Source organism: Osmerus eperlanus, chromosome 22 (genome assembly GCF_963692335.1).
Source record: "Osmerus eperlanus chromosome 22, fOsmEpe2.1, whole genome shotgun sequence".
In the NCBI taxonomy this organism is placed as follows: Eukaryota; Metazoa; Chordata; class Actinopteri; order Osmeriformes; family Osmeridae; genus Osmerus; species Osmerus eperlanus.
The window spans coordinates 8,316,749-8,337,799 of record NC_085039.1 but is presented as its reverse complement, the minus strand read 5'-3'; the positions used below and the strand labels follow the sequence as shown (position 1 = coordinate 8,337,799).

Genomic DNA, 21,051 nt, shown 5'->3' with positions numbered 1-21,051 from the left:
GAATGCCTGGCAGCTTGGAAACAATGGGAACGGGAGAGTGTCAACGCACCCAAAAACGTGTGTGTGTGTGTGTGTGACGGATAGAAAGGGAGGTGGCAGAGAGAGGGACTACCTGCGGCTGAGACGCACAAGTGGATCTTCATTAAGATGAACCGAGAGTATGGATGGGTAGTATGTTTTATGCAGCATTTTTGATGTTTTGGCATATTTGGATCGACGTATAGATAAGGGAACGGCACATTTAGGATCGTTCAGCACAACGGCTTTTGGAGGAAGCAGACATACAGGAACAACATCAATCTTTGGGTAAGCGTTTCTTTGGTGGAAAGTACCAGAGCTGTTGGCATTCTGTTCATCTGTTGACTATTATGTTCTTACCCACTGTAGCACTATTAGAACTGTGCTGTCCGCCGTACTAAACGCCCAATTTTGGGCGTCGCTTTGGACGCGAGCATCTGCTTGATGATTCAAGGTAAACGTGTGTCGTGTAAATTGTTTACTGATGGATTGAGCATCTACAGATGGTCTACGAGGGGACCGTTTGTGAAATGTACAGCGTGCCATGTGAGTGGTTGGGAGTATGTGTTTTGGGGGACATACATTTGTCTCTTAATTAGCACACATTGGTCAAAGTAAAATGTGGTTAGACTGGACTGGTGGGGTGCGGCACACGGCATGTCATCCAAGCAGGAAGGAAAAGGGACAGAGAAAGAATGAGGGAGGACAGAAGAGTTTTAAGAACGGTGACTAATCAGGAAATCGGCTCTTCAGATCTCTTTTTATTTCTCCCACGCTCAACGGAATGCACACAAGCAGAAAGACATGACTTCTCTCAGAAGTATCCAGCGACGCACAATGAATCATTACTGCGTCTATTCTGTGGAATTGGGAAGTTGCTACGATAAACATTGCTATGTTTGACAACAACAGTCAGGAAAGGCCCAGTCAAGCCACACACACACACCCACACACACCCATATATCCAGTTTTACATGGGTGCTTGCTTGCTGACACATGAACTTCACGGTGAGAGTGTAAAATAATTGCAAGGAACGGTTAAGTGTGTAATTCAAACCTTCACTTTGATACCACAAACATTTGATCTCTGCCTTGGTCTCTCCCTCCCTCCCTCCATTTATCTCTATCCCCTCCTCCCTCCAGCGCTCTATCCAGCCATGAGTGACCGCCGCAGAGGGAGCCTGTCCCCACCGGCTGAGCTCCGGCTCGTCCTCCTAGGGAGCCTCGGGTGTGGTAAGACCCTGTCGGGGGACACCATCCTGGGCCAGGCCTCAGCCACCGACTCCTCTCCCACCGGGTCCTCCAGGGTCTGCCAGCTACGCCGGGGCACGGCCGAGGGCCGCAGGGTGGCGGTGGTGGAGGCGCCGCGCTGGTACTGGAGCGGGGGGAACGTGGAGGCGGACGTCCGGAAGGAGACAGAGAGGGCACTGATGTTGGCAGCGCCAGGGCCTCATGCTATCCTGCTGCTGGTGCCGGTTGGGCAGTTCACCGAAGTAGGTGGTTATAGGAGGGGGATATAGGAGTTTCTGTTCCTACATACTGTATGCATGTATATGTTTTTTTGTTGTTGCTATACGACAGTTAACTTGCTCCTCCTAAATGTATTCAATTGAATTTAAAAGCATTGTTCAGTGGTTGACATGGTGTCTTTGGACACTTCCGGTATTGACTATGTTCACCCTTACCCTCTGCCCTCCTTTTTCCTACCAACCTCCTCTTCTCCTCCTCGCCCCCTCACCCCCTTCTTTTTCTCCTCCGTCACCCTCCCACCCCATCTTCTTCCCTTACCTCTCCCCCTCCCCCTCCTCTCTCTATTCCCACACCTCCTCCCCTCTCCTCCCCCCCCCCACCCCCCTTCTCTGACCGCAGGTGGAGCGCCGCGTGCCGGCCGAGCTGGAGGAGGTGTTTGGGGAGGGCGTGTTGACCCAAACCCTGGTGCTGCTCACCTGTGGTGACTACCTGACAGGCCGGGGGGAGGAGCAATACCTGAACGGGGAGGACCCAGGCCTCAGAGAGGTGATCGACAGGTGCGGGGGGCGGTACCACGTCATCAACAACCGCAAACCCCAGGAGAGGGAGCAGGTTCGAACGCTCCTGGAAAAGGTGATGAATGTGATAAAGGAGCAGTTTCTCCTGAGCACAGATTAATGATGTTGTTTGGAATACTATAAAGTAAAAATGATCAGTTTTAACTGTTAATTCGAATACTGTTCCTTTATTACATTTTTGTTTTGTGAAAGTGTTTAGTGTAGCTACATATTTGCCGTCAAAAACAACAACAATTCTACAAAAAGGAAATGTTATCATTTTGGCAGGTGGAGAGCATGGTGGAGCAGAACGGAGGATGCTACCTCCAGAGCGCCCTGCAGAGAGAGGTGGAGGAACGAGTGATGGAGAAAGAGCGAGAACTGAGGGAGAAGTACAGGATGAGGGTGGAGGAGAACGGCGAAACGGCCAAGTCCAGTCGCGCCATGAACACAGAGGCGGAGAGAAATGGCGGGAGAAGAGAAAACAATGGGTACCCAGGGAGAACAGGAGGAGAAGAGAGGGACGAGGTCGAGGAGGGTGCGACGGTGACGGCCAAGGTCATCGGGCTCCGTTCAACGCCATCCCCTCAAACACAACACGGGACCCAAAATGGAGGCGCGCCGCAGCTCACAAGGAGCTCCAGTTTCCGTCTGACACAAGGTAAACGACTGAGGCGCGTGGAAACTGTTCTCAACTTTGTCTTCATGTCCTCATGAAACTGAAGCGTAGCACCAGCTTTACGATCACGCGGCCTTCCTGTAATTCTCCCCTTTGTCCTGCAGAGGGCGCACTCCTCTCACAGTTGTCTGAGGAGATCAAACCGAAAGAGAAGGTTGTCAACACCTGTAAGTGATTGGCGAATCCCTTCAGTAACTAATCAATTCAGAGTCAATATGTGTGATCGTTATTTTCTGTTCCGTTATCTTTTACCCCGAGCTTGATTGTGGTAAAAAAATAAAAAATCTCTAAACTTTCTGTCCCTTCCTGTTCTTTGCTTCGATCTCCTCTATCTCTAGTCCACCACAGAATCATCTCTGCAGATAAGCCTTTGTCCACTCCAGAGACCTCCCCCTCCCCCTCCCCCTCCCCCTCCCCCTCCCCCTCTTCCTCCCCCCCCCCCGTCTCCGCACACCATACCCCCTCTCTTCACGACTCGTCCTCCTCGCCTTGCACCTCCCTCCATACCTCCCCTCTGCACGCTCCTTTCTCCTCCACCTCCTCCCCCCCCTCTTATTCCTCCCGCTCCGCGGAGCTGCGTCTGGTCTTGTTGGGGCGGTCTGGGTCGGGGAAGAGCGCGGCGGGAAACGTCATCCTGGGGGAGGAGGCGTTTGTGTCGCGGCCCGACGGCCCCAAAGCGGTCCCTGAGGGCTGTGAGAAGAGGAGAGCGCTGGTGGCCGGGAGACAGGTGGGTCGTGATGCGGACTATACCAGCGTCGTCCTCACCACGCTTGAAGTAACGATGTGCAGCACACGGAACTGGGTGTCATTATTAAGACACTGGAGGGATTCTTTCTTGTCAGGCTTGGTGGTGTAAATGTGTATTTGACTCTAACTGTCTCTTTCTCTCTATCTGTGTCTCTCTCTTTCTCTTACCCTTTGTCTACCTCTCTGTTACTCTCTCCCGCTCTCTCTCCGACCCCTCTCTCCAACCCCTCTCTCCAACCTCTCTCTCCAACCCCTCTCTCCACCCCCTCTCTCCGACCCCTCTCTCCAACCCCCCTCTCCAACCTCTCTCTCCAACCCCTCTCTCCGACCCCTCTCTCCAACCCCTCTCTCCAACCCCTCTCTCCAACCTCTCTCTCCAACCCCTCTCTCCACCCCCTCTCTCCGACCCCTCTCTCCGACCCCTCTCTCCAACCTCTCTCTCCAACCCCTCTCTCCACCCCCTCTCTCCACTCCCTCTCCGTCCATCCGTAGGTGGCGGTAGTGGACACCCCTGACTGGATCCAATCCGAGAGCCCCCTGGAGGAGGTCAGGGCCCAGATCTTCTCCTGTGTGGCCCTGGCCGCCCCGGGCCCCCACGCCTTCCTGTTCTGCGTCCCCCTCCACCAGCCCCCCCAGGACGAGCTCCAGGCCCTGGGGGCCCTGGAGGCCGTGTTCGGCCCCGAGGCGGTCAGCGCGTACACGCTGCTCCTCTTCACGCACTCCGACCGCCTGGCCGAGAAAGGAGGCCCGGCAGGCGTGGAGGGATACATCGCTAGTCGGCGGAAGGATTTGCTGCAGCTGGTGGAGCGCTGCGGGGACCGGTACCACATTTTGGAGAGAGGGAGCAGAGGAGGAGGAGGAGGAGGAGGAGGAGGAGGAGGAGGAGGAGGAGGAGGAGGAGGAGGGGGACAGGAGGAGACGGGGAGCGTTGTGGACCTGCTGGAGAAGGTGGAGCAGATGGTGAGGGAGGGAGGGGGAGGGTGCTACGCCGGCCCTGCCTTCCTGGAGGCGGAGGAGCGCGTGAGACGGCGCCAGGCGGACCTGCTGCGGGAGAGGGGGGGAAGGAGGGGCGAGCGAGACGGGGGAGCGGAGGAGGCCGAGAGACGCGTGCTCCACCCTTCCCTGCAGACCCTGCGAGAGTCGGACGAGGAGGCCGGGGACGAGGGGAAGGACGAGGTAGAGAGGGCGAGGGAGGAGGCGGAGAGGTGCGTGAGCGCCATGGCGATGGAGAGCCTGCCTTCACTCTCCTCCTCCACCTCCTCCACCTCCTCCGCTTCCCCATCCAAGTCCCTCCTTCGCTCCGTGCTGGAGAAGGTGGGGGCTGGGGCCAAGAGGGTCCCAAAACTCCTGGCCGGGGGGGCGTTGCTAGGTGGGGTGGTGGGGGTGTTTTTGGGAGGGCCTCTAGGGGGCGTGGTGGGGGCTGCTACTGGGTCTGTGGTCACCGAGGTGGGCAGAAGGAGATTTAGCAGGAAGGAGACCCCGGCTTTAGATACAGGAACCCTAAGCGTCACGGAGACTGAGAAAGCACTGGATGAAGGAACGAAAGGATTGGGTGAGACAAAACAGTTTCAAAGTGAGTGAGGGAGAATGACCAGAGTGAGTAACAGTAAAATGTGACGAGACTATATCCTACGAATGGTGAATGTTGAATAAAGGTCTTTGCGAGATTAGTACAGTAATAACTGGAAATGTAGTGTAAATATATGTGCATACATATCTGTGTACATATCTGTCATTTTGTTATAGCTTCATATTTGGCAGTCATGTGGTTGTGGGTATTACTGACTAGTACTTCCTCATCCTCTGCAAGTTATATATGAAAATACCTAATAAATTATCATACTCATCACATGAAACATGTTTGCCCTCAAGTCAGTTTAAATGAGACTGCAACGTAAAATGCATACTTGAGCACTAACCGTGCACTAACTAGCATAACCACGGTGTCCAAAACTCTGCTATTAAAGAACGGTGAAACTTGACCTGGTCGTAATGTCTGTCATGCTTTTTTAGGCCTGAAAAACAAAGTGGCAAGTGTGTTAGGGCACTCTGTCGGGGATAGAAGGACAGAGGAAGAGGGCACTATCTCCTCGCCCCAGCCGGCCTCAAACCCCCCTGTGGCCTCTTTTATCAGCAGTCCTACGCTGAGGTGAGGTCACCAGCTGCCCGGCGAGACCAAAAGGCCTCGCCGACTCCTCCTAAGGAAGGCCTCGCCACAGATAACTGCGCAAGAATTCGTCCGTCGAGTCGTTCGAGGATCCTACCTATTGGACCACGAGCGGTGTGTGGAGAACTGCACAGACTGGAGTGTAACAGGTCTGGTCCCATTGAATGTACTGCGGAGAAGGTAGATAAGTTGAGCCTTGCTCATACCGTGACCCCCCTAGTCAGTGACCGCTGCCCTGACCGAGCTAACCTCTATGGTTTCAGAGTGCTCCACTTTTGGCCTGGGAGGGGGGTGAGGGGTGAGGGGGGAGGGGGGAGGAGGGGGGGGATCTGGCTGGCACGTTACCACAAGCAGAGGGTTATGCAAGCAGCCCTTCCTGTTGTGTATGAATGTGTGTATGAATGTGTGTGTGTGTGTGTGGTATTGGGTCCCTGAGAGTGTCTGTTTTTTCATTTGTGCCCTCTTCTTCCATGCGGCAGTTGCCACCACAGCCCTCCTCCCCACACATACACACACACACCTCCAGGAAGCTTGTTGGCCTGGATGAGACAGCACGAACTGTAGCCGGTTCCTGGACACCTGACAGGGAACACGCAGCCAAACAGGAGGGAGAACTGCCCCCCCCCCTCCCCCTCCCCACCACCCCCATCCCGCCTTACTCAACTCAACCGCATCCACTCTTGCCTCCCTCAAAACCAAGCAATGAGAACCACCAAAAGCAGCTACCACACACACACACACACAGACACATGCACACGCACATTCCCGCCCACACTCCCCCAAGACTCGACAGCCGCTTCCCTAAACCAGCGCGTCTGAACGAAGCGACCTGTCGTGTCAAAACAAGAGGATGTCGAATAGGGAACAGCCAACTTAAACACTTTGTATTTATGTCTGCTTTTTTGGGGGTCACATGTCCAGCGAGCGAGGGCTGGCTTGTTCTCTCTTTGTGTCCGACTTAAGAAATAAGGAACAAAACAAAAAAAGCAGAGTAAGCGAATAATAGACGTTTTTTTCTCCTTTGTGGTTGTCATTGAAGTATGAGAAGGTATTCTGAGGAACCTTGAGGAACCATGTGGTCATGTTTGGAGTCTTACGTTTATAATGTTGTGGATTGACTTTCAAAGCCATGCCTACAATGACCTACAGTACAATGCCCAGGTTTCCTCAGGGCTCAACTCGGGGGTGTGTTCAACAAAGCAAAACATTCACAATGCTGCTGTTAGATATGTATTGTACACACGTCAGGCAGTTGAACAAAGCAACATTGTGGGACAGTGCACCATGCAGAACACGTCCCTGGGTGAACAGGCATACATTTCCCACAAAGCCCCATCTAACTCTCAGGGGCTCACAAAGCCAAAACCTTACCAAAACAGTGACCAAGAGACGTTGATGCGAAACTACAAAAACTCACACGAACAAAACCCATCAAGTTCATCCTTCAAACTCGAAGCTGACCTTGAAGCTTCGATCTGCAGGAGAAGAAACCACGTTCGCAAGAAAGCATCAAACTGGACGAAAAGTTTGGTAGTTGTCAGTTCAGTATCCGTTCTGTCAGTTTGGCGAATGAATGTACTACTTCATTTTGTCCGAACTTGTGCCGTCACCGCTGGTCGTTAGCAGCTGCAATCGTCCTCATCTGACTCTTGACGTTTCCCAGAATGCCTCTGGTCACCACCGAGTTCTTGGCCCCAAAGCTCTCCTCGCTGTCCGTGTCACCATAGCAACTGGAGGTCGCCGGTGAGGTTGCCAGGGCGAGGACAGAATCTGTCGAGTCTCTGTCCCTAAGCGCTGTGGCCAGTGCCGGCTGGGACGGAGGCCGGATGTCACGCTGGAAGAGGGGGTGCAGCTCCTTGTCGTTGGACCCGTCATCGGAGCTCCCGTCCTGGGCCTCGTCATCAGGCGAGCCCCTGGTCTTGTCGCTGGCCTGCTGGTCGTTGAGGAGGGTGACCAGGAAGTTAATGTACTTCATGGCCAATCGTAGGATCTCGTTCTTGCTGAGCTTCTTGTCGGGGGGGTGGGTGGGGATGAGCTTGCGGAGCTCTGAGAACGCCCCGTTGACGTTCTGCTGCCGCCAGCGCTCCCGGCTGTTGGTGAACACACGCCGAGCCAGCTTCTGAGGGGGGCCTGGAGAACACACACACACACCACTAAATACAAATGTTCTACCACATCCTACCATGAACCATTCATGCATGTGCGTCAAAACATAAAAACCGAAACGATTTTCACGGTGCGTCTAAAGATGTCCACACCAAGACACAGGCACGTTCTCACCGTCATTGATCTCCATCTCAAAGTGTGAAGAGGGTCTTCTTTTTATGCGACTGTTGGTGAAGATACCATAGTTACCGGCTGCACCCAGGTATGAACTGAGGAAGAGAAGTGACAGGGAGACACATACAGACAGAGAGAGAGAAAGAGAGAGAAAGAGAGAGAAAGACAGAGAAAGAGAGGCAGAGAAAAAAATGCGAGAAGCTGCATGAGAAACGTTCAGCTTAATTATTCAATCACTTTAACGCCCCAAAAAATGGAACTAGCAAAACAAGCAGCCCCCTTCCGTGGCCATAGCAAGTCTAATCTGATGGACACATTTTAACCCTTGTGTTATCTTCGGGTCATTCTGACCCATCAGTCATTGTGACCCACCGTTGTATTGCGACAACTTTACCGCATTTAAAAACAAAGTGAAGCATTTTCTTTTAACCGGTGGGCTGTCTCAGACCCCCCACATTGCGAAGGTTAAAAGAAAATTATTTTAATTTGTTTTTGTATTGGGTAAAATTGAGTAAACACAACGATGGTTCGTTATGAACCTTTGGGTCATGTGACCCGAAGGCAGCACAAGGGTTAAAAGGACAACGTTTGAAATATCCACAATAGAGTTTATCCATAAAGGTTGAGAGAGCCACATATCCAATTCTGTGTTCCGTGATTGCGTTTGTGGTGTTGATTGAGTGTGCATGCTCAAAGGGGGTCTGTGTTGATTAGCGAAGGCAACTAGCTTGATAAAGGCTGAGGATAACGAAGCAGATCAATGTTTACCTCCACAGCCTGGGGCTTGGGCTGAAGCGGATTTGTATCCATGTACTCGTCTCTCAGTCAAGTCATATTGCACGTGTGTCGTGTATGTTGCTAGGTTTTTACTGTAAATGCACAGATGTTTAAATGTACAAATGGATATTAACATGAGTATTTTTGTATTGCTTAGTAGCGGTATTCGTAGGATCTATCCAAACACACAAAGAGGTGGAAAGACTAAATCTGGTTCTACCTTGCTGGGACATTGACAGCACCAAGAGATATTCATGTGAGGTGAATTTCACAATTTACTGTTATATCACACAGTAAGACATTAAACCTCAATAGGAAATCAAGCAAACCTAGCAGTTAGTTTCACACGAAACAGAAACTCAGCAACACTGGGGACACACACACACATCATGAGAAGCCCCACCAGGAAGCCAGTGATGGTGTGTTCTGTGTGGATGATTTGTAGTTTGCATCGCTTCCGTCTCACCTGCTGAAGAAAGGATGAGCGGGCAGGTACTGGTGGGGTAGCAGGTGTCCGGAGGAAGGGGGGTGAGGGGGTCCCGGAGGCCCCCCCGTGATGGAGGTAAGCTGGGTGAGGCGGATGTCCCCGTGGGGGGGCATGGTGGGGATGGGGTGGAGGGCGGTCAGGGGGGTGTTGTGGAGGGGCAGGGGGGGCTTGCTGTGGCCCAGGCTGATGACAGGGATGTGAGGCGGGAGGAGGGCGACGGAGGAGGAGGAAGAGGAGGAGGAGGGGGCGGATATCGTCTGGGACACGGTGGACCTGGGTGCAGGGAGGAGGGGGGGGCGGGGAGGAGGCGCCGCCGTCCGCGACTCCCCCCCCGCGCATTTCGCCCTCCGTTTCCACGGCGACCGGCTCAGGTGCGCCATCGGGCTTCGAGGCGGTGGAAAGTGGCGGGGGGCTGCTGGCGTCCGTGTCTCCCCGGCGCCCCGCTTCGTTAACCAATGGGCTCTTGGCGTCCGCCGGCGAGGCGGGGTGATCCCCGGGGCTCGGATGCTCCGAGGTGAACGAGGAGGAGCAGGAGGAGGAGGGCGGAGGGTCCGGGGGTGAGACCAGGCCGGCGGGGTTCACCTTCTCCATCATCGCCCCCTCTGGGCACCCGGCTCCCCCCTCCCTCTCTGCCGTGGGGTCGTTCTCCCCCAGCGTGTGTGCGTGCGTTTCTTTCGTCAAGTGTTTTTGCATGTGTGTGTGTGTGGTGTGTGTGTGTGTTTACCAGCTGCTACCAGCCCTTTAGACCTCTCCAAAACCTCGGAGTCCTTACTGCGCCACTCCTCTCTCTCCAGTAAAAATCCTTTTATTGGTCTGGGGACCTCCAGACACGAGCTTGTCTGCTGCTCCTCTTGCCCAGTGCAGGGTGTCTGTGTCTCGGCCGAGGCTTTGGTTAATCCCAGGTCCTATTTGGTTCAGTTTCATTACCCCCTTATTATGAGGTGTGCCTTGTACTGTGTGGGTTTATGTGTTTGAGCGTGTTTTGGAGGTGGTTTGAGTGTTTTCGAGTGGGTGAGTGTGAGCTTGCATTCATCGCCTCACTCACTTTCTGACAATGGGTGGATGGTCGATGTTCACATCAATGATGCGGTCCCCAGAATTCAGTAGAGTGTTTAGTGGCTTCTGGCTCTCCTTTCCTTGGATTGGTTGAATGGCAGTCTTTTTCCCAGCATGCATCTGTCTTTGAATGTGTCCCTCCTGACCCTATATGGGTCTGGCCGGCTATCTGTCCGTTCGAATGTACGTGTTTCTTTGATGACTAGTAAAAAAGCACCTTTTATTTTCTCTTTCCTTGTCCAAGGTGTATGGAAATTGGAATAGTTGCAAAAATCTGTCAAGCAAAGAAAGAAGACTTAAAGTCGTACAGGGTTTCAGACAAAAGCATTTGCTAATTATTAGACTGGTGATAGTAAAGTATTTGTGAAATTGTTATTCACAACTTGAATACTTAAATATGTATATGAGCATTTGCCAATATCCATTAATGAGAACATTCTAAAACAAAATTGCAAAAAAAAAATGTTTAGAAAATGCTTTGCAATTGTTTTACGTAACACGAAGTAACATGACATAATGTTGACACGTCTTTTTTCTACAAACCTTTCTTATTGTTCTGTGTATGTGCAGTGTGAACAAAATGTATGTCCATATTTGCATGTTGTGTTATGTTAAGGACATTTCCAGTTAGAAAAGAAGGCTCTGTCCTATTTCGTTAGAGCTGCAAGACTTGGATGAATCACATGATTTTGCAACATTAATTGTTCCCTTTTCCCTAACGAGGAAAAAGTTGCATCATTTTTAGCTCTTTAACTCCCTCTTGAAAAAGGTTTTAACATCATGTGGTGAGGTTTGGGAACATTGTTCAAGCCAGCCAAAGATTAAAAAAACTATCGAATGGGCATGTATGGACATTTTCCCGGATGTCCATATATGTAAAGATATGTAAACAGTAGTTATTGTACACTACACAGTGTACATGCGTCATACAAGTCATGGACATTTTTATGAAAATTGCAATAAACGTTCAGTTTTCACTTATTCCATTGTTTATGTAGGCTGATTGTTTAACATTATTAAGAATGAAAGCCTGACAATTCTAATGATTTCAAGGTTATTCAGTTAAGATTATCAATAATGAAATTTGACAATGTAAAACAAATGTCAACAAGTTTTCTGATTTGTGCATGGTGTGGTTTAATCTCTGCATTCATCTAGCTACAGTATGTCTGTGTACAAGTGTTTCACCAAAAAATAAAATTTTAATAATAATTACTTAACAGTTAGTTTACTTTTTAACTTGCTTAGTTTATTTTGTGTTGATAAAAAATTGTAAAATTTGTTTAAAAAAAATTACATATTTGCTCTGTATTTATAAACATTTCATAACAAAGTTATTGATTAATGTTAACAAAAGATGGAGTATTACAGATCTTCAATCATGGTCATTCGAAATATTGTAAGAATAATTGTAATAATGTACTTTGAGATATATAGTGTATGGCTGATTTGTATGTTTTGTTTGTCAAATAGTAAACCAACTGAAACAAACTTAAAAAAAATAAAAAAAATAATCAACACGGTAGTAACATTTCTAATCCCTACACGATAATGTCAAAACATACTTGATCCAAACACACATCTTTCTATACATACCAGTGCAGGATGGTAACCAGCGTGGCCACTGCGAGTGTCAGGGTTCCCCACGACAGCCTGAAATCGGTGCACATGTCAGGTTGTGTCGTCGTCTGAGAGCCTGCGAGTCGTCTGGGTCTCAACCTCGTGCTTGGTGACCTAACAGGTCCCATACAAACACCACGAGAGTCCCAGCCAGTGTTTGTCAACCATACACGTTCTCCCTGTGACGTCCCACAACGCTGTCAGATAAGAACGAGTCGGATGTTTCGGTAGGATGTCTTTAAAGACCTTCTTGAAAATGGACTGGAACCAAAGTACCCCTCGTTCCGCCAAGATGTGGGCAGAGAAAATCTTTGGAAAGAAATGACAAGTCGTATTGGACGCTTCTTTTTATCCCGTGATGTGGAACCAAAAAGACTTCAAAGCTTCAGGAGACGCTGGGAATGGCATGCTCGTTCCCCTCGTTTCTTCTCTCTTCTTCTGTCTCTTCCTTCTTTTCTCTCACCCCGCGCCAGGAAGACACAATGCTCTAGTTGGTTGCCAACCGAAGAGCTGTGGTATTGGCGAGTGAGAGGTGGAAGAGAGTGACGGAGAGAGAGAAAATGAGAGAGAGAGAGAGAGAGAGAGAGGGAGGGAGCGAGGGAGGGAGGGAGGGAGGGAGAGAGAGAGATGGAGAGTGAGGGAGATAGAGGAAGGCGAGAGAAAGGTGGAGAGAGAGAAGGGAAAGGGAGAGAGAGATGAAGAGAAAGGGAGAGGGGGGGGGGAAGAGAGAGAGAACCATGTAGCAAAGAGAGTTTTCCGCTCCCTGCTGGACAAGAGGATGTGCTCGTACAATATGGTGACTGCTGATAAGAACCTCTAAAGGCGTCTGTGGCCAGTAGATAAGGAAATGCCCCCCCCCCCCTCCCCCTCCAACCCAATACCAACACACACACACACAGAACTACACATATTTGTGTATCTGTGTATTTTACACATCACGGGGAAACATATTTGACCACACACACACAGACACACTATTCTGCCACAGCGATCAATCCCAAACTATGATGGGTCTTCGATCGTTACCACTGACCCTTGTGTCAGCTCTGAGTTACACAGACACACAAACGAGTGAAAACACACACACACAATGGCACACTCGCACACCTGCGCACACACACACACCAGCAAACAGACACACACACCCCAGTATACACACACACCCATTAGCAAACACACACACACCAACAAACAGACACATGAGAAAACACACACACACACCAGCAGACACACACATGAGAAAACATACACACACACCAGCAGACACACACATAAGCTGATTAACAAATACAATGGGGGTTTACAGTGGGGGAATTACCTAACTATATAATGGACATTCCTAAACACACATGCACCTACATCACCTTTTATACTCCTACTTTTCCCAGAGAACATTCCGGCTTGTTTTTGTCTCCTAATGGGCCAAGCTACAGTTTTGTTACTGCTGTGTGTGTTTGAAGAAACACGTATCGTAGGGGTAAAGCGAGACCTAAAGACGCTTCCAGAGGTGGAGAGACCTTCCCAGTCAAGCACTGGTCTTCTGTTATGACATCAGCACACACCTGTGGCCCCGACGGCTAGTGCGCTCGCCGACCTCCACGACGTTTTAACTTTCCTCTCCAAGAGCTCCTCAGGACCTTCCTTCCTCTCCCCTCTCTCTTTCTGTCTCTCTCAACTTTTTTGGTCTTTCTGTTCTTGACTGCCACTCTCTCTCTCTCTCTGTCTATGTGTATATGTGTGTGTGTGTGTGTGTGTGCCTTGCACACAAGGTCAATTCCTCTTTTCTTTTTGGCCATTTCCTTGCCAGACAGTTTGAAACACAAACATTGGAGGGCCTTCAGACAGCAAAGTCCTAGGAAAGTTTTCTGTCGTCATCGTGACCCCCATCGACAACAGTCATTCAGATCAATGAAACGTGACAACATGTCTGCAACACTCATAAAGAGCAAAATGTCCAAAAGCACATCGCAGTTCACAGGCACAGACTAATGGTTGTAACATTGCCCACAGTCCGAACCCAAAGACTAGACAATAAAACATGGACACAGCATACGCTCTGCTGTTTACGATGTCATACAGTATGACGGCTTCTCACACATTCGAAACGGCTGGTGTGTGTGTGTGCGTGTGTGTAGTTGGGGGTCTCCGAACGATGTTCCACGCTCGCGTGAGTCGAGCACCTGTCGTTCCAGCTCATCACACGCTACAAACAGCTTTCCGCTGGGCTCGGCTCGAATTTGCTTGCGACGTCTAAAAACAGTCACGCGGGCCAGAGAGCTCTCCACTGGGAGATGCTTTCTTGCTTTCCAAATCGAAAAGAGTGCTCCATTGCTAATACTGACTGAAATACATTCACCATGTTTCGGGTTTTGCTTCAGTGACATTGAGTAAAAAAAGAAGAAAAAAAACACTTCAAAAGAATTGGAGTGCGCTCCATTTAGTTCATACGGTACCAGAAAACATAATGAATAACTGTCCCAAAAGAGGACACTCTGAGGAAGATCAGAAACACCCCTAAACAGCCGTTTTGGCTCCAGGGTTCATTTGTAGTCTTCTGTCTGGCCGGTATCTTCTCTGAGAGCTTCTGACGATAGCAGTCCACCAACACTACGCAGATTGGAAGTTCCATCTTCAAAGGTGACCTCACTGTCCGCAGACAGACACACACACACACTCAACCTCTTTCCCACCCCTTCTGTGAAAAGAGAAAAGCAACCAGACAAATTTGTTGACATTTTGGTTGAGGCCCCCATGTGAACACCCGTACTGCAGATCAGGGGGGTAATAATAGAAAACTAACGATAACAGATGGCTTCCTCTTCTGGCCGACTGAGGAAGAAATCAAGAGAGGATTGTTTTAATCTTAGAGGACCCACCTCACACCCACCTCCACTTTGAAAACATTCAGCACAGACTAATATTAACTGTGTGTGTGTGTGTGTGTGTGTGTGTACATTTTTGATCATAGCTTATCAGTAGACCCTGTACTCAAAGTGAAAGGCAGAGGAATGTGTTGAAGAGGCATATGAACCGATGTGTCTGAAATTAAGTAAAATTGAAAGAAGGAAATGATTTGCTAATGTGAGACATATCCTGAACCTGTAGGGTGTTCTTAGTTACGTACGTCACCTGGCATCGTATTCTCATGCAACACAACCATAAGTAGCACGGGCACACACACACAAACACACACACACAATCTCACATGCGTGGCTAATGTCTCCCCCCCCTACACACACACACACATACAACACATCGAGGGCACACACATTCTCCCTCTCACAGATATACACACACACACCTACAGTGGGCTCCATGGCCACGTTTCCTCCGAGTCATGTAAACACTATTGTGTACGGGCGTGATAGAGATCTGCTGCTCCTAATTGTTTGGAGGCAATACTCCCTGTGTATTTCATGGAGAAAGTGTCTAATAATACAGAGTGCTGCAGCCAGGAACAAACGCAACCGCGCTACCGGCTCCGACAGAAGCAGGCCCTCCTCCGCGAGGCGCTGTGAACTTTTACGGGTCGCCATGGAGTCCTGCCATACAGCTTCAAACAAAGTCGACGCAGGGTCATGAAGATGATGCAGAAACAAGGCGGCCACGTTGGTGCCGGCCTTGGAGCAGGGGAAAAGAGAAATGTTCATGTTTCTCAAGAACACCAGGTCACTCGTGGCACAATGACTTTAAGAACTCTAACATTAACTCTGACACGCTCGATGTGTCATTAGGCCTGAGATGTATTTTTGTATATTTTACACAAACCAGTCCTTTACAAAAGAATGGTGAAAATGGACATTCAGATTGAGACAAATTGTTTAAAAAAAAATCATTTCGAGTTTAACTTGAATTGCACTCACATGATCGACTGTAATTGGAGTAACGAAGTCTGAAGTTCTTAAAATACGCACACTCTGTATTCTGTATTGAATACAGTACAATCCAAGCAAGTGCAGAAATGGACCCCAGTCAGAGTTAGCACAAATACATAGTTTACGTAGTATCTGCATTTTGTCATGATGAAGCACAAGGATACTGTATTGTGTGAAGAAGGTCCATGAATATTTTCTGGAGCAGATATTGTTCATGTTCTTTCAATTCAGTATACAGTAAACAAAACATTTGTTTTAATATCGTTTCAGCTACTGAGATGTATCTCTTTGGACGCTGAACATTGGGGATTACCCTGCCTCAGCAGAATGATCCAATCCATTCCAGGCTATAATTGCTGTCCATTATCTACGTCCAGTGGCGATGCAGATTGTAACAGTGCCCAAGAGACGAACCCCAGCCAACCCTCGACATTCACACACCGGTCCTTTCCCAGGATGCACCTGGCTGTTCGTGGGGGTCGAGTGGGCGGACGCTGGGGACAGCTGTTTCCTGTGCACGCTTCCTGCTGGGGGACAGGGAGGGGCGGGGGGGTATAGAGTGTGGGGGTTGGAGGTGTTGGGGGGGGGGGAGCGAGGCGTTGGTGAGGTCTTCGGTCCCCTTCCTAAACAGGATATATCTGCCACGTACGGCCACAGGTGCGAGGATCGAGGCCCCGCTCATCGCCCCCACACCCCCCCCCCCCCCTTCCCACACACACACAACGAGTTGCGTCGGAATCCACGGCATTGAGGACCCCACTGTTTCCGATTGCAAGGAAGGAATGGGAGGGAGAGTGCTTTTGAAATGAAGCTCATGCAAACCAGACTTTGCATCCTTAATTCTGACTCAGGCCTGAATGTCATTTTTTTATGCCTTCGTTTATTCATGCTGCTGTTGTGGGCGCCCTCCACCTCCCCATCGCCCCTCCACCTCCCCATCGCCCCTCCACCTCCCCATCGCCCCTCCACCTCCCCATCGCCCCTACACCTCCCCATCGCCCCTCCACCTCCCCATCGCCCCTCCACCTCCCCATCGCCCCTCCAACTCCCCGTCGCCCCTCCCCATCGCCCCTCCCCATCGCCCCTCCACCTCCCCATCGCCCCTCCCCATCGCCCCTCCACCTCCCCATCGCCCCTCCACCTCCCCATCGCCCCTACACCTCCCCATCGCCCCTCCACCTCCCCATCGCCCCTCCAACTCCCCATCGCCCCTCCACCTCCCCATCGCCCCTACACCTCCCCATCGCCCCTACACCTCCCCATCGCCCCTACACCTCCCCATCGCCCCTCCACCTCCCCATCGCCCCTCCCCATCGCCCCTCCACCTCCCCATCGCCCCTCCACCTCCCCATCGCCCCTACACCTCCCCATCGCCCCTCCAACTCCCCGTCGCCCCTCCCCATCGCCCCTCCCCATCGCCCCTCCACCTCCCCATCGCCCCTCCCCATCGCCCCTCCACCTCCCCATCGCCCCTACACCTCCCCATCGCCCCTCCACCTCCCCATCGCCCCTCCACCTCCCCATCGCCCCTCCACCTCCCCATCGCCCCTCCACCTCCCCATAGCCCCTCCACCTCCCCATCGCCCCTCCACCTCCCCATCGCCCCTCCACCTCCCCATCGCCCCTCCACCTCCCCATCGCCCCTACACCTCCCCATCGCCCCTCCAACTCCCCGTCGCCCCTCCACCTCCCCATCGCCCCTCCCCATCGCCCCTCCACCTCCCCATCGCCCCTCCACCTCCCCATCGCCCCTCCACCTCCCCATCGCCCCTACACCTCCCCATCGCCCCTCCACCTCCCCATCGCCCCTCCACCTCCCCATCGCCCCTCCAACTCCCCGTCGCCCCTCCCCATCGCCCCTCCCCATCGCCCCTCCACCTCCCCATCGCCCCTCCCCATCGCCCCTCCACCTCCCCATCGCCCCTCCACCTCCCCATCGCCCCTACACCTCCCCATTGCCCCTCCACCTCCCCATCGCCCCTCCAACTCCCCATCGCCCCTCCACCTCCCCATCGCCCCTACACCTCCCCATCGCCCCTACACCTCCCCATCGCCCCTACACCTCCCCATCGCCCCTCCACCTCCCCATCGCCCCTCCCCATCGCCCCTCCACCTCCCCATCGCCCCTCCACCTCCCCATCGCCCCTACACCTCCCCATCGCCCCTCCAACTCCCCGTCGCCCCTCCCCATCGCCCCTCCCCATCGCCCCTCCACCTCCCCATCGCCCCTCCCCATCGCCCCTCCACCTCCCCATCGCCCCTACACCTCCCCATCGCCCCTCCACCTCCCCATCGCCCCTCCACCTCCCCATCGCCCCTCCACCTCCCCATCGCCCCTCCACCTCCCCATAGCCCCTCCACCTCCCCATCGCCCCTCCACCTCCCCATCGCCCCTCCACCTCCCCATCGCCCCTCCACCTCCCCATCGCCCCTCCAACTCCCCGTCGCCCCTCCACCTCCCCATCGCCCCTCCCCATCGCCCCTCCACCTCCCCATCGCCCCTCCCCATCGCCCCTCCACCTCCCCATCGCCCCTCCACCTCCCCATCGCCCCTACACCTCCCCATCGCCCCTCCACCTCCCCATCACCCCTCCACCTCCCCATCGCCCCTACACCTCCCCATCGCCCCTCCAACTCCCCGTCGCCCCTCCCCATCGCCCCTCCCCATCGCCCCTCCACCTCCCCATCGCCCCTCCCCATCGCCCCTCCACCTCCCCATCGCCCCTACACCTCCCCATCGCCCCTCCACCTCCCCATCGCCCCTCCACCTCCCCATCGCCCCTCCACCTCCCCATCGCCCCTCCACCTCCCCATAGCCCCTCCACCTCCCCATCGCCCCTCCACCTCCCCATCGCCCCTCCACCTCCCCATCGCCCCTCCACCTCCCCATCGCCCCTACACCTCCCCATCGCCCCTCCACCTCCCCATCGCCCCTCCACCTCCCCATCGCCCCTACACCTCCCCATCGCCCCTCCACCTCCCCATCGCCCCTCAGTCTTTCGCAGACTCATTGGCTTCACCTTCCCATCAGCCTTCTGGTCTTAGCAGGGTCATCAGCACCACCAGTGTCTGGACTCCAGGGGCGAGGGGATTTCTTCTGCCACTGCTCAGGGCAGACACACCTCAATGAGCAAATCTCCCCATAGAGTCTCAGTGCCAAAGACTTCTGTCAAGACCAATCATCACATCATTTATGTACCCTTAGGATAGTTAGACCACATATTTCAATTTAAGATTCCTATATGTTTAATGTATGCACCTTCCTGCCAAAGCAAATTCCTTGGCTGTGCAAACTTTCATGGTGAATAAAACCCATTCTGATTCTGATTTGTTAGAATAACAATTATCTTTACTTCATTCACTGGTCTCTACTGATTGAACTGTAATTGTAAAAGCTCTTCTGTATGGCAGTTTGTCCACCTGGGGGAAGATAAGATTTACTGGGGTGATTAACTGGCCTGAATACAATGGAATCGTTTCCTAGAGTACAGTGTATTTAGTGCTAGCAACGGATGACTGGCAAAGACTGAACTTGGCATACGGTTTAGTATAACTTGGCATCAGGTTTATAACCTGAAAGTTGCCATCCAACAATTAGACTAACACTGGTTCAAATCTCATGCCTGGCTCTCAAGCTGGTTGTTGGTCTATTGTTACAGAATTTTCTTTGACCAATCATACAGGTCAGGTAACCTATGCCCAGTGTGTCTCTATTGGGCTACTTCCTGGTGACCCCTGACCCCTATGACTCCTCCCCTCCTCCCTGTTAGTATTACATGCTGGCTTTTACAAGCGCAAAGCTTCTTTGTCCCTTCTCATTCACTTCCTGCTTTGGCCACGCCACCACAAATATTTCCCAGAAAGAGATGAGATTACAATTGATGAGGATTTTGGATATGTGTGTGTGTGTGTGTTTCTGGCTTGTGTCTGTGTGCATTTGCAACATTTTCCATGAGCGTTCACATTTGCGTGTGTGTGCACGAGTGCGCAATTGTCTATTGTGTGTGAACATTGGTTGTCTCTGTGGGTGTGCATGTATGTCTCTGTCTGGCTGGATGTGTGTGTGCGCGACTGCGTGTGTGAGTGTCTATGTGTGTGTGTGTGAGTGTCTATGTGTGTGTGGGTGTGTGCGTGTGTGAGTGTCTATGTGTGTGTGTGAGTGTCTATGTGTGTGTGAGTGTGTCTGTGTGTGTGTGTGTGTGTGTGTGTGTGTGTGTGTGTGTGTGTGTGTGTGTGTGAGTGTCTATGTGTGTGAGTGTGTGAGTGTCTATGTGTGTGTGTGTGTGTGTGTGTGTGTGTGTGTGTGTGTGTGTGTGTGTGTGTGTGTGTGTGTGTGAGTGTCTACGTGTGTGTGTGTGTGTCTGTGTGTGTGTGTGTGTGTGTGTGTGTGTGTATGTGTGTGTGTGTCTATGTGTGTGTGTGTGTCTATGTGTGTGTGTGTGTTTATGTGTGTGTGTGTGTGTGAGTGAGTATGACCGTCCCGGGGTCAGGATGACACATGGTAGAACAACAGAGTATTCAGTTCCTCCTCTTCCCTCTCATCTTCCCCATCATCAGCACGGCCGCTGTCCAAATTCCACCGCTCGCCCTACAGCGGCCTCACTAACAGACGTGTGACGAGGACTGGTGGGGCCATGTTTGTCAACCCCCATCCTGCAAAATAGGAAACACTACATCGTTTTTTCCACAGTCACCCTCTTCTTCCCGCTCTCTCATTTTTTTCTCCCAAATACGTTGTTTCCTGTGTGATGTGACCCTATCATCGTCTATAGTTAGTTCGACGGCCAGGAAATCCGGGAATGTCTCGTCGTTGTCGAAGTCAGCATATGTGTGAACGATTTTAGGGCTTCTTTGTGTTTTTGTGTTCCCTTCAGGAGAGCAACAGCTTTGGCATACTGAGAGATGATGCGTTTAGATGTCGGTAGATCAATTCGATAGTTGCTATACTGACGTGGGCCGCTAGGTGGAGACAAACACCAGCTTCTGTCAGATTTGGAGCCGGATGCCGATAGGGTGGAAACGTCATGGCTATTTTCTGTTTGATTGCAGGACAAGGTCCAAATATAATCAGTCCCTGTTTTGTCTTAGTTTACACAACAGTCACCCACCCTCTATTCTTCAGTAAGCTTTCTGCAGTTCCTTGTTTGTCCACGTGGCGGTGCTGTTCTGGTATTCGGTGTGTGCTAGTGGTGCTCTGCTGGTGGGCTGCTGTGAGAGTGGGTGGTCCGGGCCAGGTGGAGGAGAGAGGGATTAACACTGCGCTCTCGATAAAAAAGAGAGAGAGAGGGAGCAAGAAGAGGAGGAGGGTGAAAAGGGAG

The 21,051-nt window shown here is 51.8% G+C and overlaps 2 protein-coding genes across 2 annotated transcripts; one reads left to right on the top strand and one right to left on the bottom strand.

The window, feature by feature from the left end:
* The first annotated feature begins 83 nt into the window (after positions 1 to 83).
* Positions 84 to 5,453, top strand: LOC134008899 (uncharacterized). The gene is made up of 8 exons (XM_062448484.1): positions 84 to 306; positions 1,162 to 1,511; positions 1,888 to 2,121; positions 2,334 to 2,706; positions 2,829 to 2,891; positions 3,063 to 3,451; positions 3,964 to 4,315; positions 4,370 to 5,453. Exons 2-8 carry the CDS (start codon positions 1,176 to 1,178, stop codon positions 5,050 to 5,052), a joined length of 2,430 nt encoding a protein of 809 aa, XP_062304468.1. The 5' UTR covers positions 84 to 306; positions 1,162 to 1,175; the 3' UTR covers positions 5,053 to 5,453.
* A 1,404-nt stretch (positions 5,454 to 6,857) lies between these two features.
* Positions 6,858 to 12,438, bottom strand: lyl1 (LYL1 basic helix-loop-helix family member). The gene is made up of 4 exons (XM_062448421.1): positions 11,835 to 12,438; positions 9,162 to 10,512; positions 7,919 to 8,013; positions 6,858 to 7,768 (listed from the first exon to the last, which is right to left on the bottom strand). Exons 2-4 carry the CDS (start codon positions 9,560 to 9,562, stop codon positions 7,245 to 7,247), a joined length of 1,020 nt encoding a protein of 339 aa, XP_062304405.1. The 5' UTR covers positions 9,563 to 10,512; positions 11,835 to 12,438; the 3' UTR covers positions 6,858 to 7,244.
* Positions 12,439 to 21,051: the final 8,613 nt, after the last annotated feature.